Source organism: Sphaerodactylus townsendi, linkage group LG12, assembly GCF_021028975.2.
Source record: "Sphaerodactylus townsendi isolate TG3544 linkage group LG12, MPM_Stown_v2.3, whole genome shotgun sequence".
Taxonomy (NCBI): domain Eukaryota; kingdom Metazoa; phylum Chordata; class Lepidosauria; order Squamata; family Sphaerodactylidae; genus Sphaerodactylus; species Sphaerodactylus townsendi.
The window spans coordinates 21,573,397-21,596,870 of NC_059436.1; the positions used below are offsets into that span (position 1 = coordinate 21,573,397).

At 47.4% G+C, this 23,474-nt stretch overlaps 1 protein-coding gene across 2 annotated transcripts; it reads left to right on the plus strand.

The window, feature by feature from the left end:
- The first annotated feature begins 205 nt into the window (after window positions 1-205).
- Window positions 206-23,171, plus strand: LOC125441978 (membrane frizzled-related protein). 2 transcript variants are annotated; one of them, XM_048513062.1, is made up of 13 exons: window positions 206-550; window positions 2,211-2,375; window positions 2,737-2,868; window positions 4,226-4,381; window positions 6,099-6,327; window positions 7,451-7,581; window positions 8,365-8,490; window positions 9,473-9,549; window positions 9,953-10,101; window positions 10,345-10,475; window positions 12,417-12,551; window positions 13,334-13,464; window positions 22,419-23,171. In XM_048513062.1, exons 3-13 carry the CDS (start codon window positions 2,817-2,819, stop codon window positions 22,641-22,643), a joined length of 1,542 nt encoding a protein of 513 aa, XP_048369019.1. In that variant the 5' UTR covers window positions 206-550; window positions 2,211-2,375; window positions 2,737-2,816; the 3' UTR covers window positions 22,644-23,171. The 2 variants fall into 2 exon arrangements, with proteins under 2 accessions (XP_048369019.1, XP_048369020.1); XM_048513063.1 differs by lacking the exon at window positions 8,365-8,490.
- Window positions 23,172-23,474: the final 303 nt, after the last annotated feature.

Sequence of the window (23,474 nt, forward strand, 5' to 3'; positions counted from 1 at the left end):
CGACCCTTTCCAGCTCCCACTACCCACTTCCAGGGTCTCCAGGACCACCAGGCAAGAAAAGAAAAGGTTTGGGGTTGCTGCACCTTTAAGGTTGGCGCTGGCAACGCCAGGCTCTTTGACCTCCATGTCCTCAGCTGAGTTGGATTAAGAAGTAGGGGAAAGGGTAGTGGCTTTAATGCTTGCAAATTCCTTGGTTTCCCAGGAGGCCGTAAGGAAAGGCCCCTTGTCCTGCAGGATGTGCCGGAGAGGGAATGGTTTTTGCTGCCAGAGGTAGCGGGCGCTCTTGGTTCAGGCTCTCTGGGTCAGAAGATCGAGGCTGGAGAAGAGTTGCGGCTCTTGCCTTGGGAGGGGACCCTCTGCTTTTCCCACGTAGTTGATCTGGTGAGCATTGGGGCGGCCCCCCTGCAGCCCCCTGATGCCACAGGAGGTGGGGGGGTGCAGCCGCTTGGGCAGGGCAGGCATCCTGGCGACCTTCCATGCATCCTCTCCCCCGGCCATGAAGGACTACGCTGAGATCATCCTCTACCCTGACACGCTGGATCGGGGCAAGGTAAGGACAAGACAAGGGGGCAAATCCATGTTGCAGGGAGTGCGTCTGCTCCTGCGTTCCAGGATAACTCATGACTGGGCACCACCTGACCCTGTTAAATCATTCCAGAGAACAGCCATGCTGGCCTGCGGTAGAGCAGCAATATTCGAGTCCAGTAGCACTTTAGAGACCAACAGGGTGGGGGAGGGTATGTGCTTTCTTGCTATGAGTTGGATGACCCACGCGAACCTGATCTTTTCAGATCTCGGAAGCTAAGCAGGGTCACCCCTGGTTAGTACTTAGATGGGAGACCACCCTCAAAGTCCAGGGTTGCTACGGAGAGGCAGGCGATGGCAGAACCACCTCTGTTCTTTTCTTGCCTTGATCTGGATGGTCCTGGCTGGCCCAGTCTTGTTATATCTTGGAAGCCAAGTAGGGTCAGCCTGACTTGGACATTAAGCTCCCTGGGCAACCTTGGATCCCCTTCTCTCTCACCCAAGTTGACTTTAATTCTCACTCTAATCATCCCATTGTGCAAGTATGCTAGCATGTTCCCTCCCTGGAGAACTCTTGCTCAGTGGCGTAGCACCAACGGGACAGGGGGTGTGACACCCCGGGCACGCAACGCAGCAGGGGCATGGAGGGGCGGGGATGCAGGGCGTGTGCATTCCTCAGGAGCAGTTCCCCCTCGCTCCGCCCCTGCTCTTGTTGTCAAAGTTTGAACACCATTCTGCAAAGTAGGAGTGCCCAAGGCCCCTTCCACACATGCAGAATAATGCACTTTCAATCCACTTTGAATGCACTTTGCGACTGGATTTTACTGTGCAGAATAGCAAAATCCGCTTGCAAACAATTGTGAAAGTGGATTGAAAGTGCATTATTCTGCATGTGCGGCAGGGGCCCAAAGGAACGCTCTGAAATCCACCGGCTCCACCTGCATTTCTTTTCTTTCTTTTTTTCAATACTTTTATTTTTTATTTTCACCAACAAAAAATGACAAGAAATATGGAAAAATTACAAAGAAGGACAAACAGGCAGACACAAACAAATGTAACAATTATAATAATACAATTTTAAAAAAACAATTGCAGTCGTATCAGAGATTGAGTATTAAATGGATCTGCATTTATAATCTTGTAAGCTTCTTAGTCATATTGACAAAGATAAAGGGGTATACTGAGCAGGAACAACCTTAGTCATTAATTATTTAAGCACTCTGAGGAATATTGCTACACTCCAATCGAGTATATTTGGAAAAGAAATTAATAGACAAACACATATAATTTTGTGTACATAAAAATAGTATAATAATTCAAGAGGTCTTTACTCTATCAGATTATTAAAATGATACATTTCTGCTGCCAAGGTCAGAGACCGGTGTTTAATGCCAGCCACCTTGCTTAGCAACCAGAGACTGTATATTTGTTTTTAAAAATCTGAGCACTAATTCCATGTTCAGGCTGGCATGCCAAAAATGCTTAGCCTTCTGGTTTTTAAAAACGGCAGAGGCTGTTTGTACCAGCTTCACCCAAATCTCCAGGAATTCCCCAGGTTGGTTGGCAACTCGGTTTAAAGCTGACACATTAATTAGTCATGCTCAGTTCTTCCCCCACTCCTATGAAGCCTCTTCCCCATTTGCCTGCACAACTATGCGTCTCACCACGGTCCGGTTTTATTGCAGGAAAATGCCAGCTCTCCTCTAACCCTGCCACATTTTTTCCTGACTGAGTTTTCCAACCCCGTCTTCGTGAGGGTGTGAGGGCGCAGGCAATCCGTCTCCTGAATGCGTCCAGAGATGGAGAGGACAGAAGCTTGGCTGATTGGAAGCTGACCGCCAACGGCTTTGGTATCACCCTGGGGGGGAGAAGACAATAGGGGTAGTTCAGGCATGCTGGCACACCTCTGGGCATGGAGATTTGAGAGTGAGGGAGAAGAAAGAGGAGGATGGGAAAGGGATCTGCTGCCGGTCAGAGCGGACAATACCAAACAGGATGGAACTTCCTGCCTGTTCCTTTTCAACTAGAGGTGCTGGGAATTGAACCTGGGACCTTGGGCCTGCCAAGCAGATGCTCTATCACTGAGCCATGGCCCCACCCTCAAGTCAGAAGAGGCAATATGGAGCTAGATGGAGGAAAGGTCGTGCTGGAGGCAAGGCCACCTGATGTGTTTCTGGGACAGGACTGTGACCCTTGCTTCTCTGCCCCCAGCTCAACAGGTTCGGGACGTGGCCAGCAGGAAGTTCAAGCCAGACTGCAAATTCTCCTGGTTCTGCGTGGCCATCCTCAGTATGGTCCTCCTGGTGCTTCTGGCCTTGCTGGTGGGCATCATCGTCCTCTCCCGTAAGTGCGTGGCACAGATGCTCCACAAACGGTTTTCAACCACACAGGTGAAGAAGCCGTGTTTACAGGCCCTGAGTGACCTCACACGATTCCACAGGGCCTGTAAGACTGTGATGTTCCACTAGGGAGGCCTAGGGTTGCTGGACTGTCTCCTCCCCACACACACACCTTCCTTTCCCCTATTTATTTATTATGGCATTGTTGTTCTTAGTTTTCCTGTTCTAATAGAGATTAATTGGCCTTTTCTTTCCCCTTCTTTCCCCTGGAGGCTGTTTTGGCCTCTTTAAGTGAATGCGAAAATCTGCACATTCACAGAATCCAAGGGTGTTTGAATGGAACTCTGGCTGCTGCTCCTCATGTGGAGGGGCAGAGATAGGAGCCTGGAGACCAAACTACCTGTACATGCTATATGAAAATAAGTCAAACAGCCAATGTCATCCTAATACCAATTAGTCATATCATCAGACTGCAACTGGGAGAGATATTGACATGCAATCAGCTAGAGCATCTCAAGATTATTTCACAGCAGCACGAAGATGCAAAATGAAACAAAAGCCAGTACTATTCCAAAAACGTCCGAGTTCTGTCCTTTCTTTTCAAAGTAAACTTTGTGAAGGTCTTTAATTCCAGTCTCCCACTTTCAAGTGACCTGCAATGTCCTCCCGGTGAAATTAACATAAAATTGACACCGATATACTGAATATGTAGAAATCACACAGAAGGTAACTTGTGGTGAGCAGCGTTTTCAGGACAAGCCTTCCTTGATGTACAGGTGTGTTCAGGGATTAGCTACAGGATTCTGATAATGACTAAATAAGAATTTTAACCCATATCCACAACTCTAAATGGTTTGAAAGTCAGATAATACAATAAATATTTGGGTTCTGTGTGGTTTCCGGGCTGTATGGCCGTGTTCTAGCAGCATTCTCTCCTGACGTTTCGCCTGCATCTGTGGCTGGCATCTTCAGAGGATCTGATAGTAGGAAAGGAAAGCAAGTAGAGTATATATACCTGTGAGTAAAGGTCAATAGGTGAGGGCATCTGAATAGGAGTGGCCTGGCAAGCGAGTAACAATGAAGTGTAGCATTTGAGTAACAATGGAGATAGCAAGGTCAATAGGTGACGGCATCTGAATAGAAGTAGTCTGGCCTTTGTTCCCTTTGATTGTTTATTGTCTATAGTCATCCTATGTTTGTGTGGAGCTGATTAGTCACTGTCTTGACTCTAGTGTTTTTCAAAACTGGCAGCCAAGTTCTGTTCATTTTCATGGTTTCTTCCTTTCTGTTGAAATTGTCCATTGAATGAATGAATGAATGAATCTGTCATTCCCTTCTGAATTTTTTCCCCATGGATGCAGAGCTGAAACCCTCTCACCCAGCCAAAGTCTCACCTGGGGCATCTTACGCTCTCTCCGTCTCCAATGCTACCTCAGCTCCCCCCACGAGGACCTCAGTGGACTCTACAGCAGCGTTGTCCCAGGGAGACCCACCCCAAACCATGACATCTGCACCTTGTGAGTACCAAAGTGCTGTTGCACTTGCATTGCTATACTTGGCCAGAGAACACATGAAGCTGCCTCATACTGAAACAGACTATCAATCCATCGAGTATTGCCTACTCAGGCTGGCAGTGGCTCTCCTGGGTCTCAGATCTTGGAGGTATTTCACATCACTTGCTGCCTGGTCCTTTTAATTAGAGGTGCCGGGGATTGAACCTGGGACTTTCCAAACCCCAAGCAGATGCTCTGCCACTGAGCTACGGTCCCTCCCCAGAACAGCCCCCTATTTAAGCTGCTATCGATCCATCAGGGTGTGTATTGGCCTCTTAGACTGGCAGCAGATGTCCAGGATCAAAGGCTGAGCTCTTTCACACCACTTGCTGCCTGGTCTTTTTAAGTGGAGATGCTGGGGATTGAACCCGGGACCTTCTGATGCCTATCAGATGCTTTGTCACTGAGTCACAGCCCTACCCCAACTGAGTCGGGCATTCTCTTTGGATGCCTGCTTTCTGGTAGGTCCCGTTCTGAAACAAAATCTCCCAGAAGGGCCATCTGGGCAGGCTCAGAGCAGTCTTGTCTGCACAGTAAGGTTACTGACCTCTGGTGGTGCCTGGAGATAGCCCAGAATTGCAACCAGAGACCAGTTCCCTTGGAGAAAACAGCTGCTTTGCAGGGTGGGCTATATAGCATCGTAGGCTGCTTAGGTCTCTCCCCTCCCAAGGTTCCATCTCCAAATCTACAGAAATTTCCCACTGAAGGTGGCAACCCTACTATATAACCAGACTCCTAGAAAAGGCCCAAGAAGAAAGGGGCTGATGGGGGGGGGGGGGTCCCCCATGGTGGTCATGTTACTCTAGCTCAGTTCCACTTTCAGCTCCTTCTGCCCACTCACAAAGTGATATGTTCCCGAGTCCTTTTTTCAAGAAGAAGTTTTCTCTTCTCTCCTCTCTTTGAAGCCAGCTTGAGAGCCAGCGTGGGGTAGTGGTTAAGAGTAGCAGACCCTAACCTGGAACACTGGGTTCCATTCCCTACTCCTCCACATGAGCAGAGAGCACTTATCTGGTGAACTGGATTTGTTTCCCTGCTCCTCCACATGAAGCCTGCTGGGGGACCTTGGGCCAGTCACAGTTCTCTCTCTCAGCCCCACCTACCTCACTGGGTGTCTGTTGTGGGGAGAAGAAGGGAAGGAGTTATCAACCACTTTGAGACTCCTTAGAGTTGAGAAAAGTGGTGTATAAACCCAAACTCTTTTCTTCTTCTTCTTCGTCTTCCTCTTCTTCCTCTTCTTCCTCTTCGTCTTCGTCTTCCTCTTCATCGTCTTCATCGTCTTTGTCTTCCTCTTCTTCTTCTTCTTCCTCTTCTTCTTCTTCCTCTTCTTCTTCTTCCTCTTTTCTTCTTCTTTTTCCTCTTCTTCTTCTTCCTCTTCTTCTTCGGGCCACTCATTGCTCAAGTTGAGAGATGCCTTCCTTGTGAAAACTGAATTTTGAGCTCAACCTAATTACTGTGTTTTCACCCACTTTCCAACCCCCGCCAAGTGGCCTGCCACCTTGAACATTATTAAAATATAGCAAAGGTCCAATTTAGCAGTGCATTGAGTAATTGTAACCAAATGTCCAGATGCCCTTTTTCTTTGCTGGCAGGCACATAGTCACAGTCCTTGCTTCCTCTTCTCTGAGACCTCCTTCTTCTGTTGCTGAGTCCATAAAATGTTTCTTTTTTACTCCCTTTGCAGCATGTGGGGGAATCCTGCATGGCCCTGAGGGCTCCTTCAGCTCCCCAAACTACCCAGCCCCCTACCCCGCCAATATTGTATGCACGTGGCATATCCAGGGAATGCAGGGGACCGTGATCCAGCTGAAAGTGGAGGCTTTAGACATAGAAAATTCCATCTCCTGCTTATATGACCGACTAGAGATATACAGTGAGCCGGATTCTGCCTCTTTGTCGGATGGGACGGCCAGGTAAGCAGCTGCCTGCTTGTCGGTCTGATGAGAGGGGAAAGAATGCTGAGGGAATTGGGTGTTGCACCAGGTTTCATCAGACAGCCAGTGGTACCTAGTGGTTAGAGTGTTGGCCTAGGATCTGGGAGACTTGGGTTTAAATCCCAACTGGCATAAAGCTCCCTAGGTTGTTATGTGGATAAATTGGGTAATGGAGACTCCTGAATTCTTTGGAAGAAGGGCAGGATAAAAATGTACTAGACAGACATGTAGGCAGAAAGACTAACTTAGGGTTGCCAGCTCAGGATTGGGAAATTTGTAGAGATTTGGAGGTGGAGCCTGGGAGAGTCCAGGGAAGAGTATAATCCCATACAATACATCCTCCGGAGCAGCCGTGTTCTCTTGGAGAATAGATCTCTGTTGCCTGGAGATCCGTTGTAATTCCAGAAGATCTCCAGGCCCCACCTGGAGGCTGGCAACCCTATGACTGACTGAAGGTGGGCCAGCCAAGACAATATTAAAGAAAGGCAATAAGAACTGGAATCCGACCACAACTCTGATGTGTGTGGCTGTGACGTAGTTATTCTTTACTGTGATTTTCTTTGTTTCAAATACATAAACAGCTGGGAAGGGCTGTAAATTGTGAAACTATCAGCCTGATTCCTTTTTTATTGGGTGGATCTATGAAGGGGCCTCATTTGGAATATCGTGCACAGTCACCGTATTTCAAAAAAGATATTTCAGAGCTGGACAATAGTATACAGTGTATTGTCGGAGGCTTTCATGGCCTGATTCAACTGGTTCTGGTGGGTTTTCCGGGCCGTGTGGCTGTGGTCTGGTGGATCTTGTTCCTAATGTTTCGCCTGCATCTGTGGCTGGCATCTTCAGAGGTGTATCACAGACACAGAGAGAAGCCTGCTATACACTGTGTCCAGTGGATTCCACACTCCTCCACATGAGACAGGACCCTGGACTGGACAGACCAGTGCCAGGAGGTGACATCAGAGGAAGGCCTCAGCCTCTGGGCTCTGTTGCTGGCCCTCCAGAGGAATTGGTTGGCCACTGTGTGAGACAGGAAGCTGGACTGGACAGACTAGTAACCTGATCCAGCTGGGCTCTTCTGATGCTCTTATGGCTTTTGCAGGCTCTGTGGCCAAGAGGCCCCTGCAACCATCAACACCAACTCTAGCTGGGTGCAGGCCACCTTCGTCTCCCACGGGCTCACCGCTGCCTCTGGCTTCACTGCCCGGTATCGAACTGTCGCACCGAGTGAAAGTAAGTGCGCCCGATTCTCGAGGCAGCAGGGAGGGGCAACTTGCCCAGCTTGTACATAGAAATCCTCCGAAATGCCCTGGATAATTTGGTGAAGATTTCATTTTGAGAGCCACATCGCTGCCCATTTAGCCACTTGAGGGGTGGAAAATCACCCCCCACACACACCCACACCCCCCTCCTCCTTCCCCCCCCCCCGGGTCATTATTGGCTGACTGCATCTGAGTGGCACTTTCCACCCCCAGAATCCCCTTGCCTTGTTCTCTGAGCATTCAGTGCTAACCGTGGCGGCAGCATGAGACCTTCTGCAGATTGTATTCCCCATGCAGAAGACTTCTTAAGTAAAGGCAAAAGGCAGAAACCAAAAAATACTCTAAAGAACTCAAAGTGGTCTGAAACCAGTTTAAAGGCACCTGGTTTCCCATTCAAACAGCTACAACATAGCTGGGCTAACAGCTTCCAACACCACAAGGTTCTTTGTGGTTTCTAAATAGTTTTGGGTAGGATTGGAAGTCCCTCCTGGCCATTTGTGGGGGGTAGGATTGCCAGACCCAAGTTGAGAAATTTCCAGAGATTTGGGGGTGGAGCCCGGTGAGGACACGGACCTCTGTGAGTGTAAAGTGCTACAGGGTGTCTACCTTCCACCGCAGCCATTTTCCCCAAAGGCTCTCTGAAGATGAACTGGAATTCCAGATACTCCAGGTCCCACCTGGAAGCTGGCATCCCTAGTTTCCAGTTGGTTCAAATTCTTAGCTTTTCCTCTCCCAAAGTATTTCTCTGTTCTAGAGAACTGTTCCCAGGGTGAATTTCTCTGTGATGGCGGATTCTGCCTCCTCCCGGCCTCGGTGTGCGACGGCCTTTACCACTGCGCTGACAGGAGCGACGAAGCCAACTGCAGCATCAAACACAACGGTGCGCTTGGGCGGTCAGGGCGACTCACTGGCCATGGGGTATCACAAGGAAGAGGATGGGGCAGGGAGGCCTTCCTCAGCATTTCCAAGGGAGGGAGATTTCCCCTTAGTCAGTTCCCATGGAGGGGTTGACAGAATAGTGATGCTCTTGTGGGGGTGGGGTGGAAGGGGGGTTCTAGTCTCAGCCTGAAAAAAACTGACAGCCATGGGTTAAGTTACCCCTTTAACTAAATATAACTCCAATATAGAAAATGGTCACACAAAACTCAAACACATGACATCTTGATCCACAACCAGTTACCTGGCTAGTCAGCCCCCAGATTGGGTTTGACCAAACTACCTGTGTGAAGTACAAATTATGAAAGTATTACAACACACGTCATTTCCATTGTTCCTCTGCCTTTCATAAAGTAAATAAAAACCCTTGCACACACTTACTTCATGGACATCTTAATCAAAGGACATCACGGAGCAGCAGTGGCGTAGGAGGTTAAGAGCTCGTGTATCTAATCTGGAGGAACCGGGTTTGATTCTCTGCTCTGCTGCCTGAGCTGTGGAGGCTTATCTGGGGAATTCAGATTAGCCTGTACATTCCCACACACACCAGCTGGGTGACCTTGGGCTAGTCACAGCTTCTCGGAGCTCTCTCAGCCCCACCTACCTCACAGGGTGTTTGTTGTGAGGGGGGAAGGGCAAGGAGATTGTCAGCCCCTTTGAGTCTCCTACAGGAGAGAAAGGGGGGATATAAATCCAAACTCTTCTCTTCTTCTTCTTCTTAAGAATTGTCTATCATGTTATACTGAGTTTATTGATGTTTGTTGAAAGAATCTGTGAAATACAGACTGCCATTCAACCGGTTAAGCCAGTAGGTGCAGATTTTTGGTGATTACTCACCTCTGGAAATTAGCAGCCCTAGCCCGTCCCTTTTGTTCATAATGCAAGCCTGTTTGCTTCAGGGTGATGATGTGTCTGTTTCCTTGCAGAGTGTGGGGGCACCTTGACTAGTTTGGAAGGCGTGCTCTTCAGTCCCAATCACCCGCAACAGTACCCAAACCTGCAGGTGAGTGGCAGCTGAGGTCTGATTGTGAACTGGAGATGGGAATCTCATGAAGAGAGTCTGTGGGAGCAGAGCTGGCTACTTCCCAAGTCCTGCAGCTGTTTCCAGCAGTTGTGCAAGGATCAACGCTGGCTTGGTTCCAGAGAGAGGAAAAGTTCTTCTGATCCTTTCTGCTGTTACAGTGTTTGCATGCAGATAGGTCATGGGTAGGCGATGGTCTTGCTCTGCCCTGGATGACCCAGGTTAGCCTGATCTCCTCACAACTCAGAAGTTAAGCAGGGTCCTTCAGTGTGGGAACAGAAGGTGCCCACTTGGTTCAGACATTCTTCCTGCCACGGGAAAAGCCTTTGATCTGGCTGTTGCTATACAGACAAGCCTAAAAGAAGGCACCATCTTTCTTCTTCAGCTCTGTCACTGGCACATCTCGGTGCCCGTGGGCCACGTGATCGACCTGCAGTTCCACAACTTCAGCCTAGAGCCGCAGAAAGACTGCATCTTCGACTTCGTGGAAGTGTTCGACAGCGCGGGAATGGGACGAGGCAGCGTTATGGGCAGGTAAAGCAGCTTCCTGGTACAGAAAATGCTTGGAAATTCAGCCCTTCTTCAAACTGTGTGACCGGAGCAAGGCTGTCAATGATAAGATGGTCTGGAGGTCATTCATTCATTCATTCATTCATTCATTCATTCATTCATTCATTCATTCATTCATTCATTCATTCAAAGGTCCGTCAAGGGTCAAAAGTGACTTGATAGCTTTTTTCCCCAAAAGCAGCTACGTTTCCCTTCTTTCTTCTGCAGGTTCTGCGGCTCAGAAATACCACCAGTTCTAACCTCCTCGCAACATGTCATGACGGTCCTGTTTGTGGCAGACGAGGGAATGGTGGATGATGGGTTCTTTGCCACCTACCGGGTCCACAACGCCACGGAAAGTAGGTGATGACGTTAGACCTTTGCCTCCTACTGGCAGAGGTATAATGGGCCAGCCGGCCAGCTCTCTCCTGCATCAGTTTGAAAGGGAGATGCCAAAAGATCCAGCTCCTGCTCTCCTTGACCTAGCTCTTTGCTGGCTGGCCGTGAATAAACACACTTCTGCTTGAGATGCTCTTTGCACATGCTCAGAAACACCCTTTCCTTTGATTGCTATTAGTTCCTTGTGTGTCCAGGAGTAATTTCCAGAATTCAGGAACAAGTCCCAGGGCTGTGCCTTAGCTCAGATTGAGCCCTGCCTCTGCGCTGATTGACTTAAACCCATTTTAATATTCTATTATTAGCTAGCAAACTGCTCGTCATTAGGAAGAGCGGAGGTGGAAGGGAGGGTGGGGAGCAGAAATTCAGACTGAGGTTTGGAGCAGTGAGGGGAGGTTAAACCTTCCCATTTTCCTGCTGCAAACTTCTTCCTTCTTTTGCACACAAGGATAACTCCGTGCTTTCCTGGGCAGGATGGGGGAGAGCATTGAGGGGGAAAATTTTGCATTTGGAAAAACGGAGCACAAAGGAAAAGGTAAAGCCCCCCCTCCCCTGCATGAGTAATGAATATATAGGCTTGCCAGCCTCCAGGTGGGGCCTGGAGATCTCCCTGAATTTTAACTGATCTCCAGCAAATTCCTCGACAAAATATTGCATGCCTAAATTATTCCGAAGTGCCGTGAAGCCTGGATGACTGACATGTAAAGGCACCTCCACATTCCCTCTGCAATCATAGGGCAGTTCCACTTTTGACTTCTTTTAGCACTGGAATTTTGAGCTGATCCTTGCCCACAGAATTCAAAGAAGGGGTTGGTCCATGTACCACCCTCCCCCCACACCCCAGGAGAAATGCTTGTGTTTATTCACAAACTGTAGCTGTTCAGGGATTGCATACACTTGGACAATCAGGGGTTTTCTTTGTTTGTTTGTTTTCATAATTATTGCTTAGTTCCTGACGCCAGAAAGACCTCTCTATGACAAAGAAAAATCCCTAGCAGGGCTGCAGCTCAGAGTGAGGTTTCGGTTCTCATGCCACTGTCAAACAAAAATTAGGGGAAAGTTGTGTTGCCTTTGTGAACGGCTAAGCTGTTTTCCGGGGGGTTTGAAATCCACAGGTCTGGCAGGGACCGAGCACATGGTTACCCCCTGGGACACAGTGTTTGCATTCCTTTTAGTTGTTTCCCAGGAAACAGCTTTCTGGGGCTCAAGTCACGCTAGGCATCTGTGACTGATTTCACCAACCTGTGTACTTCTTTCATGAACTTCTCTGAGCTTTGGCTCACAAAAATTGAAAATGAAAAGGTAGCCTCTTGTGCAAGCATCGGGTAATGTCACATGATGACGTTCACTAGGTAGACTATGTTTACGGGGTGGTTTGTCATTTCCTTCCCCAGTTGTCTATCCTTTACCCCCAACGAGCTGGCTACTCATTTTACCAACCTCAGAAGGAGGGAAGGCTGAGTCAACCTTGAGCCGGCTACCTGAAACTGACTTCCTTTGGGATCGAACTCAGGTCGTGAGCAGAGCTTGGCCTGCCACACTGCAGCTTACCCCTCTGAGCCTTGAAACTTTAGGTGGGAATAAACTTTGTTGCTCTTTCAGCTACTGCTGGCCCACTATTTTACTTCCCTCTGTGGATTTCATTCCTTTTAGATGCATACGTGGCACACAGGTCTATCAGTAGCTGTTATATTTTTAAAGGGTCAAGTGAGGGGCTTGCGCTCATTCCACAAATGCTGCAGCAGAGCTGCAAACGGAAGCTGTGCTGGATTTTCCGAGCCCGCCTTCCTTTTTGAAAAGTGGCTCTTTGTGTAGCAGAGATTGTGTCGGGGCATCTTTAACCTCTCTGATGCACAGTCAGCCACCTGTTGTGCTTTCCTCTCTGACACACCCCAATTCCCCAGGAACTTGCAGTCCCTCCGAGTTCACCTGCAGGAACGGTGAGTGCCAGTCGCTGGAGTTGGTGTGCGACGGCTGGCGAGATTGCCCTGATGGAAGCGATGAACACAACTGCAGCGGCATCGCCTACCCGTCCAGCGGTGAGTGCCTGTTACCCAGGCAACTGGACTTCTGTATTGGCTGCGTGCCTGCGTTGATGCAATGGATCAGAACCCTCCCCCCTTTCAATCCCATCTTCTACACCACAAAGTAGTTCAATGGCCTCAAGCAAGCCACAGTGTCCCTATCTCAGCCCTCCCCTCACTCCACCTGCAGCCCGAGAGAGAGCAACACTGGCCTGCTCTGAAGGGCTGTTGTAATGATGAATGAATAATGTGCCATTGAGTTGCAACCAACTCATGGAGACCCCAGAGGATTTTTGAGGCAAGGTAAGAACACTAATGGTCTGCCATTGCCGCTGGTCTCCTGGCTAGTTTCCTATTCAAATACTAACCAGGGCTAACTACGCTTAGTTTCCGATGAACTCAGGCTAAGCTGGACTAGTCAGGCTGCTGTTATGAGGATAGCAAGAAGAGAACATGTGCAAAACACTAAAATGCAGGTACACTGTAATCTGGAGAACTGGGTTTGATTTCCCCCTCTGCCACTTCAGCTGTGGAGGCTTATCTGGTGAATCAGATTAGCTTATGCACTCCCACACATGCCATCTGGTTGACCTTGGGCTAGTCATAGTTTTTCGGAGCTCTCTCAGCCCCACCCACCTCTCAGGGTGTTTGTTGTGGGGGAAGGGGAAGTGAAAGGAGATTGTAAACCCCTTTGAGTCTCTTTATAGGACCCTCCGCTTTACACTACCTCCTCAATCCAGGAAAGACTGGTCTTCTCATCCTAACTGCCACGCCCTCCTTCCTGTTCCCACCCACAGCAGCGTCCATCTGTGAGCCAATCAAAGTGGAGATGTGTCTGGACCTCAGCTACAATGCCACCTCCTTCCCCAACATCTGGCTGACCATTGCAGATCAGCAGGGGGCAGCCGAAGTGCTCCAGGATTACCAGGTGAGTCCAGAAAAAAAGCAGGAGAGAGGAAGGTGGCAGGTGCTGGGCTGTTGTGGAGGAAGGAGAGGGCTTCTTGATGGACGGCCGGCAGCACCTCTCTCTTCCAGCAGTGTAGAAACCAGCTCCCCTGCTTTGCTAGTAACAATTTAAAGGAGAAGAATGATTTCCTTTTCCCCTTAAAATGTTATGAGGAAGGCAATGGAAAACCATCTTTGCTCATCTCTCACCTTGAAGACCCCTTGGTCTTGGGGTTGCCATAAGTGTTACGTTGAGTTCAAGGTCACAGTCCGAGAATGCGGTATGGTCAGTTTTAGATTTCGGGTTATTGTTACAATTTTGTGAACAATTTTTGACAGAATTAAATAAAAATAATAAGTTAGGGTTAGGGTTAAGCCAACGGCAGCGGTTCAGGATAGCCTTAGTGTTACGTTGAGTTCTAGAGCACAGTACGAGAATAGGGCTATGGTCAGTTTTACGTTTCGGGTTTTTGTAACACCGTTGTAATGCTGTTGTAACACCGTTGTAACGCCGTTGTAACGCCATTATAAGGGTTAGGGTTAAAGCAAGGGGAGCGGCCCAGGTTGGCCTTAGTGTTACGTTGAGTTCTAGAGCACAGTACGAGAATAGGGCTATGGTCAGTTTTAGGTTTCGGGTTTTTGTAACACCGTTGTAATGCTGTTGTAACACCGTTGTAACGCCGTTGTAACGCCATTATAAGGGTTAGGGTTAAAGCAAGGGGAGCGGCCCAGGTTGGCCTTAGTGTTACGTTGAGTTCTAGAGCACAGTACGAGAATAGGGCTATGGTCAGTTTTAGGTTCCAGGTTTGTGTAACACCGTTGTAATGCCGTTGTAACACCGTTATAAGGGTTAGGGTTAAGGCAAGGGGAGCGGCCCAGGTTTGCCTTAGTGTTACATTGAGTTCTAGGGCGGAGTCCAGTATTAGTACGATGGTCAGTTTAAGGTTTCGGGTTCTTTCCTTTTTTTGGAAACAATTTTGACAGAACTAAATAAAAATAAATTAAATAAAATAGGATGAGGGTTAAGGTAAGGGCAGTGGCTCAGGCTTGCCTTAGTGTTACGTGGAGTTCAAGGGCACAGTCCGAGAATAGGACTATGGTCAGTTTTAGGTTTCAGGTTTTTGTAACGCCGTTGTAACGCCGTTGTAATGCCATTGTAAGGGTTAGGGTTAAGGCAAGGGGAGCGGTTCAGGCTTGCCTTAGTGTTACGTTGAGTTGAGGGGTGCAGTCTGAGAATAGGGCTATGGTGAGTTTTATGTTTCAGGTTTTGTAACGCCGTTGTAACGCCGTTGTAACGCCGTTATAAGGGTCTGGGTTAAGGCAAGTGGAGCGGCTCAGGATTGCCTTAGTGTTACGTTGAGTTCTAGGGCGGAGTCTCAGAATACGGCTATGGTCAGTTTTAGGTTTTTGTAATGCCGTTGTAACGCCGTTGTAACGCTCTTATAAGGGTTAGGGTTAAGACAAGGGGAGCGGCTCAGGCTTGCTTTAGTGTTACGTTGAGTTCTAGGGCGGAGTCCAGTATTTGAGCGATGGTCAGTTTTAGTTTTCGGGTTCTTTCCTTTTTTGGTAACAATTTTTGACTGAATAAATTAAATAAAAATAAGAAATTAGGATGAACTTCAAGGTGAAGGCAGGGGCTGAGGCTTGCCTTAGTGTTACGTTGAGTTCAGGAGCACAGACCGAGAATAGGGCTATGGTCAGTTTATGTTTCAGGTGTTGTAGCAGCCGTTTACAATGCGTTACAAGCATAGTTAGTAGCGCCGTTATAGCATGATAGCTTATGCGTTATAAGAGAGTTAGGTTTAAGAGCAAAGGAGACCGAAACAGGCTTTACACAGGTGTTACGTTGAGAGTTCTAGAAGTGAGTCCAGTATTTGAGCGATGGTCAGTTTTAGTTTTCGGGTTCTTTCCTTTTTTGGTAACAATTTTTGACTGAATAAATTAAAATAGAAATAAAGAGAATTGGGATGAACTACAAAGGTGAAGGCAGGGGCTGAGGCTTGCCTTAGTGTTACGTTGAGTTCAGGAGCACAGACCGAGAATAGGGCTATGGTCCAGTTTATGTTTTAGGTGTTGTAACGCCGTTGTAACGCCGTTGTAACACCGTTATAAGAGTTAGGTTTAAGGCAAGGAGACCAGCTTAGGCTTGCCTGAGTGTTACGTTGAGTTCTAGGGCGGAGTCCAGTATTTGAGCGATGGTCAGTTTTAGTTTTGAGGTTCTTTCCTTTTTGGTAACAATTTTGACTGAATAGAATTAAATAAAATAAAGAAGTGGGATAAACTGCAAGGTGAAGGCAGGGGCTGAGGCGTGCCTTAGTGTTACGTTGAGTTCAGGAGCACAGACCGAGAATAGGGCTATGGTCAGTTTTATGTTTCAGGTGTTGTAACAGCCGTTTACAACGCATACGATTATAGCCTACATTATGCGCGCCGTTATAAGAGTTAGGTTTAAGGCAAGGAGACCAGCTCCAGGCTTGCCACAGCATTGTTCACGATTGAGTTCTAGGAAGCGAGGAGTCCAAGTATTTGGCGATGGTCAGTTTTTTAGTTTTGGGTTCTTTCCTTTCAGCATGGTAACAATTTTTGACTGAATAAATTAAATAAAAATAAGAAATTAGGATGAACTTCAAGGTGAAGGCAGGGGCTGAGGCATGCCTTAGTGTTACGTTGAGTTCAGGAGCACAGACCGAGAATAGGGCTATGGTCAGTTTTATGTTTCAGGTGTTGCTTAGCGCCCGTTGTAATGCAGATTATGCTTGCCGTTATAACTTGCCGTTATAAGAGTTAGGTTTAAAGGCAAACAGACCAGCTTCAGGCTTGCCTTAGGTGTTGATTGAGTTCTACAGAAGCGAGTCCAGTATTTGAAAGCGATGGTCCAGTTTTAGTTTTGGGTTCTTTCCTTTTTTTGGTAACAATTTTGACTGAATAAATTAAATAAAAATAAGAAATTAGGATGAACTGCAAGGTGAAGGCAGGGGCTGAGGCTTGCCTTAGTGTTACGTTGAGTTCAGGAGCACAGACCCGAGAATAGGGCTATGGTCCAGTTTATGTTTAGGTGTTGTAGCGCGTTACAGCGCGGACCCTGGCAGCTGTTTAATAGCATGCGTTTGTAATAGCCCGTTTAATAACGCCGTTGTAATGCCGTTATAAGAGTTAGGTTTAAAAGGCAAGGAGACCGAAGCTTAGGCTTGCCACAGAGTGTTACCCGTTGAGTTCTAGAGGCGGAGTCCAGTATTTGAAGCGATGGTCAGTTTTAGTTTTCGGGTTCTTTCCTTTTTTGGTAACAATTTTTGACTGAATAAATTAAATAAAAATAAGAAATTAGGATAAACTGCAAGGTGAAGGCAGGGGCTGAGGCGTGCGCAGGTACGAAGTTGAGTTCAGGAGCACAGACGAGAATGGGGCTATGGTCCAGTTTTATGTTTCCAGGTGTTTGTAACACCCGTTACAAAAGCGCCGTTATGCTTACTCGTTATAGCGCCCGTTGCTTGCCGTTATAAGAGTTAGGTTTAAGGCAAGGAGACCAGCTCAGGCTTGCCTTTATTATTCACGTTGAGTTCTACAAGTGAGTCAGTATTTGGCGATGGTCAGTTTTAGTTTTCGGGTTCTTTCCTTTTTTGGTAACAATTTTTGACTGAATAAATTAAATAAAAATAAGAAATTAGGATGAACTTCAAGGTGAAGGCAGGGGCTGAGGCTTGCCTTATTGTTATGTTGAGTTCAGGAGCACAGACCGAGAATAGGGCTATGGTCAGTTTTATGTTTCAGGTGTTGTAACGCCGTTACAACGCTGTTACAACGCCGTTATAAGAGTTAGGTTTAAGGCAAGGAGACCAGCTCAGGCTTGCCTTAGTGTTACGTTGAGTTCTAGGGCGGAATCCAGTATTTGAGCGATGGTCAGTTTTAGTTTTCGGGTTCTTTCCTTTTTTTGGTAACAATTTTTGACTGAATAAATTAAATAAAAATAAGAAATTAGGATGAACTTCAAGGTGAAAGCAGGGGCTGAGGCTTGCCTTAAATATTCTACGTTGAGTTCGGAGCACAGACCCGAGGGCAGGGCTATGGTCAGTTTTATGCTTCAGGTGTTGTAACGCCGTTACAACGCAGTTACAACGCTGTTGTAACGCCGTTGTAACGCCGTTGTAATGCCGTTATAAGAGTTAGGTTTAAGGCAAGGAGACCAGCTCAGGCTTGCCTTAGTGTAACGTTGAGTTCTAGGGCGGAGTCCAGTATTTGAGCGATGGTCAGTTTTAGTTTTCGGGTTCTTTCCTTTTTTGGTAACAATTTTTTTGACTGAATAAATTAAATAAAAATAAGAATTGGGATGAACTAAAGGAAGGTGAAGGCAGGGGCCAAAGAGACTTGCCTTGCCCAGATGTTATGTTGAGTTCAAAACTGGAGCACAGACCGAGGAATAGGGCTATGGTCCAGTTTTATGTTTTAGGTGTTTGTAACGCATACGTTGTAGCGCCAGTTATAAGACCGTTAGAGTTTAAAGATGAGACCAGCTCAGGCTTGCCTTAGTGTTACGTTGAGTTCAGGAGCACAGACCGAGGAATGGGGTATGGTCAGTTTATGTTTCAGGAATTGTTGTAGCAGCGTTGTATGCATGCCGTTATGCGCCGTTGGCGCCCGTTATAAGAGTTGGAAGTTTAAAGGCAACTGAGAGACCAGCTCAGGCTTGCCTTGAGTGTTACGATTGAGTTCTGGAAGTGAGTCCAGTTTTTGGAGCGATGGTCCAGTTTTAGTTTTGAGTTCTTTCCTTTTTTTGGTAACAATTTTTTTGACTGAATAAATTAGAAATAAAAATAAGAAAGTGGGATGAACTGCAAAGGTGAAGGCAGAGGGGCACGAAAGCTTGCCTTGAGTGTTACGTTGAGTTCAGGAGCACAGACCGAGAATAGGGCTATGGTCAGTTTTATGTTTTAGGTGTTGTAACGCCGTTGTAACGCCGTTGTAACACCGTTATAAGAGTTAGGTTTAAGGCAAGGAGACCAACTGGAAGCTTGCCTTACAGGTGTTACGATTGAGTTCTAGAGGCGGAATTCAGTATTTTGAGAAGCGATAGTCGGTTTTAGTTTTCGGGTTCTTTCCTTTTTTTGGTAACAATTTTTGACTGAATAAATTAAATAAGAAATAAGAGAGTGGTTAAAACTGCAAAGGTGAAGGCAGGGGCTGAAATTGCCTTGAGTCGATACGTTGAGTTCAGGAGCACAGACCGAGAATAGGGCTATGGTCAGTTTTATGTTTCGAATTTGTAACACCGTTACAACATGATTATGCTGCCGTTATAGCGCCGTTATAGCGCCGTTGTAATACCCGTTGATTATAGAGTTAGGTTTAAGGCAAGGAGACCAGCTCAGGCTTGCCTTTGTGTTACGTTGAGTTCTAGGGCGGAGTCCAGTATTTGAAGCGATGGTCAGTTTTAGTTTTCGGGTTCTTTCCTTTTTTTTGGTAACAATTTTTTTGACTGAATAAATTAAATAAAATAAGAAAGTACAGGATGAACTTCAAAAGGTGAAGGCAGGGGGGGCTGAGGAGAAACTTGCCTTGATTATTCGTTGAGTTCAGGAGCACAGACCGAGAATAGGGCTATGGTCAGTTTTATGTTTCAGGTGTTGTAACGCCGTTACAACGCTGTTACAACGCCGTTATAGCGCCGTTTATGCCGCCCGTTGTAGCATGGATTATAAGAGGATTAGGTTTAAAGGCAAGGAGACCAGCTCCCAGAGCTTGCCTTGAGTGTTACGTTGAGTTCTAGGAAGTGCGGAATCCAAGTATTTGAGCGATGGTCAGTTTTACCCAGTTTTCGGGTTCTTTCCTTTTTTGGTAACGGTACGACTGAATAAAATTAAATAAAATAAAGAAGTGGGATGAACTTCGAGGTGAAGGCAGAGGCTGAGGCTTGCCTTAGTGTGCAGTTGAGGTTCAGGGCACAGACCGAGGGGAATGGGGCTATGGTCAGTTTTGCTTGCTTCCAGGTGTTTATGCCCGTTTAGCATGGTCCTAGGACAGCTGTTGTAGTACGCCGTTTATGCTGCGGTGCAATACCGTTATAAAGTTAGGTTTAAAGACAGGGAGACCAGCTCAGGCTTGCCTTGAGTGTTACGTTTGATTGAGTTCTGAAATGAGGTCCAGTTTATTTGGCTTGATGGTCAGTTTTAGTTTTCGGGTTCTTTCCTTTTTTGGTAACAATTTTTGACTGAATAAATTAAATAAAAATAAGGAATTAGGATGAACTTCAAGGTGAAGGCAGGGGCTGAGGCTTGCCTTAGTGTTATGTTGAGTTCAGGAGCACAGACCGAGAATAGGGCTATGGTCAGTTTTATGTTTTAGGTGTTGTAACGCCCGTTTATAGCATACGTTATGCTTGCCGTTAACTAGCAGCCGTTGTAACGCCGTTATAAGAGTTAGGTTTAAGGCAAGGAGACCAGCTCAGGCTTGCCTTAGTGTTGCCCCAGTTGAGTTCTAAGTGGGGTCCAGTATTTGGCTTGATGGTCAGTTTTAGTTTTTAGGGTCCTTTTTTGGTAACAATTTTTGACTGAATAAATTAAATAAAAATAAGAAATTAGGATGAACTTCAAGGTGAAGGCAGGGGCTGAGGCTTGCCTTAGTGTTATGTTGAGTTCAGGAGCACAGACCGAGAATAGGGCTATGGTCAGTTTTATGTTTTAGGTGTTGTAACGCCGTTGTAACGCCGTTATAAGAGTTAGGTTTAAGACAAGGAGACCAGCTCAGGCTTGCCTTAGTGTTACGTTGAGTTCTAGGGCGGAGTCCAGTATTTGAGCGATGGTCAGTTTTAGTTTTCGGGTTCTTTCCTTTTTTGGTAACAATTTTTGACTGAATAAATTAAATAAAAATAAGAAATTAGGATAAACTGCAAGGTGAAGGCAGGGGCTGAGGCTTGCCTTAGTGTTACGTTGAGTTCAGGAGCACAGACCGAGAATAGGGCTATGGTCAGTTTTATGTTTCAGGTGTTGTAACACCGTTGCTTGCGCCGTTATGCCTTCGTTATGCTTGCCGTTATGCGCCGTTATAAGAGTTAGGTTTAAGGCAAGGAGACCAGCTCAGGCTTGCCTTAGTGTTACGTTGAGTTCTAGGGCGGAGTCCAGTATTTGAGCGATGGTCAGTTTTAGTTTTCGGGTTCTTTCCTTTTTTTGGTAACAATTTTTTGACTAGATAAATTAAATAAAAATAAGAAAGAAGTAGGATGAACTTCAATTGGGATGAAATTAGGGTCTGATGAACTTGCCTTGAGATGTTAACACTGAGTTCACAGAGCAGCCGTTGAATAGGGCTATGGTCAGTTTTATGCTTCAGATATTTGTAACACTGTTACAACGCCGTTGTGACGCCGTTCCAAAGCTCTTGTAATGCCGTTGTAATGCCGTTATAACGCCGTTTAAGGGTTAGGGTTAAGGCAAGGGGAGCAGCTCAGGCTTGCCTTAGTGTTATGTTGAGTTCAAGGGCGCAGTCCGAGAATAGGGCTATGGTCAGTTTTAGGTTTCGAGTTTTTGTTACAATTTTTACAATTTTTGTTACCATTTTAAAAACTATGGTCCGGCCCTCCAACGGTCTGAGGGGCAGTGAACTGTTTAAAACGTTTGAGGACCCCTGCCATAAATCCATTGCAATTTGAGAACAGGCAATTATTATTTTAAATGCTAACAGCGGGAAGGGGGGCGGAACACACTGTGTTTTAGATCAGCAAAACCAAATGGCACTTTCTCTCCTGCATGGCCCCAAGGAAACAGAGGTTGCAGATAACTGCAATTTGCATTTTACAGACAGACAAGGTCTGCTTGGGCTTTTGAGGTTCAACCGCCATGAAGGGTTTTTGCGCTCTCTGCTGGCAGTGTTTGTGCCAGGAGATAACACTATTATCTTAGGGTCTATTATGAGAGAAGCAGAGATGGTTTGCCATTGCCTGCCTCTGTGCAGCAGCCCGGGTGTTCTCGGGTGGTGTCCCATTCAAGTACTAACCAGAGCCAACCCTGCTTAGCTACTGAAGAAGAGGAAGAGGAGGAGTCTGGTTTTATACACCACCTTTCTCTCCCATAAGGAGTCTCAAGGCATCTTACAAACTCCTTTCCCTTCCTCTCCCCACAACAGACAGCTTGTGAGGCAAGTGGGGCTGAGAGAGTTCAGAGAGAACTGTGACTGGCCCAAGGTCACCCATCAGGCCTCATCTTTTGCCTTGAAGAAGGAGGAGGAGGAGGACGAGGAGAAGAAGAAGGAGAAGAAGAAGGAGAAGAGGAGGAGGAGGAGGAGGAGTTTGGATTTATATCCCCCCTTTCTCTCCTGCAGGAGACTCAAAGGGGCTGACAATCTCCTTGCCCTTCCCCCCTCACAACAAACACCCTGTGAGGCAGGTGGGGCTGAGAGAGCTCCGAGAAGCTGTGACTAGCCCAAGGTCACCCAGCTGGCGTGTGTGGGAGTGTACAGGCTAATCTGAATTCCCCAGATAAGCCTCCACAGTGCAGGCGGCAGAGTGAGGAATCAAACCCGGTTCTCCAGATTAGAGTCCACAGCTCATAGCCAGTACACCATGCTGCCTCTCAGATGAGTTTGGGCTGGCCAGGGTTACTCATGTTGCTATGTACTAGAACGAGGATTACAGACATCTGAAAGAGGCATACAACTTTAGACAGTTCAGAATGCACTCGCGAGGCAGAAAAGTGGGATTACGTCATTAAACACAATGCAGAAGTATGGGATGACCTCAGCAGAAAATAATGTCGAGACAGCAGCACGTTGCAAGCAGCAAACAGCAGGGTGAGCAGAAGTTCTGCCGGGTTTTCAAGGCCTACGAACTCCTTGGAAGTGGTGAAAAGAGGCGATCTTGTTGCCCGTGGGTCCTGCTCCCGCCCTGCCGAGGTCCCAAGTCTTCTTTGCGGAAGGGCCTGACCCAGCTCTTCTCCGTCGCTTGCTTTTCAGGTGCTGGAGGGCCTCACTTGCTACCCGTACCTGCGTGCCCTGATCTGCAGCCTCTTTGTGCCCAAATGTGTCCCCGACGGGGGCATCCTTCAGCTGTGCCGCTCCGTCTGCCTGGAAGCGGAGCACCACTGCCAGCGATCCCTGGGCCTGCTGGGCATCCCGTGGCCTTTGAACTGTAACATCTTGCCCAGTTCTGACGACCCTTTGGAGTGCTTTACGCCGTGATGGGCTGCTCCAGTGGCAGCGGGGAGGGGTTTTTGTGCGTTTGGCCTTGAGATTCTGCAGGGCCAAACGCGTCCCCCCACCCACAGGTCCAAGAAGGGCTTGGAATCTGCTCAAGTCGCCATCTGCATCAGGGAACCGCTTCTGAACATCTCTGTGAAGAAGTTATGGGACCAAGCCTCTTGTAGGGTTGCCAACTCAAGCTTGGAAAGTTCCTGGAGATTTGGGGGTGAAGCCTGAGGATGGCAGGCGGGGTTTGGGGAGTGGGGAGGACCTCGGCACGATCTAACACCATAGAGTCCGATGCCAGGGAAACTGATCTGTTGTCCGGAAACCAGTTGTAATGCCAGGAGATCCCCAGGGCTCACCTAGAAGTTGGCAGCCCTTCCTATACAGAGAATGTGAGGGGATGCTGTTGAGTTTCAGGCATGGAAGCTGCATGGCACCCCGAAATAATTTAGGGATGCAACGTTTTGTCGAGGTTGGATGCTTTAATAACTGTCCGTCGATTAAAAAGCTGCCCCAGAATAATTTGGCAACAGGTTTGTTTTCAAAGGGGGGACCTGGAAGGAATCGGGGAAGGAGTATCAGCTGGGAAATTCATCCTCCCGTGTCGCAACAACCCGAGACTACTGAACAGTTTCCAGTTCATGCAGAGATCCAGCACAGATATAACCCGACAACCTTCCAGTGGTAGCTATGGAGGATTTAGGGCTAGCTAGAAGAACAGGAAGCATTTCACCCAGGGGTTAGCAATACAGTGCAGGATAGAATTGCCAACTTCAGTGTGAGAAATTCTTGGAGATTTGGGGTGCCTGGGGAGGGCGGAAAGGG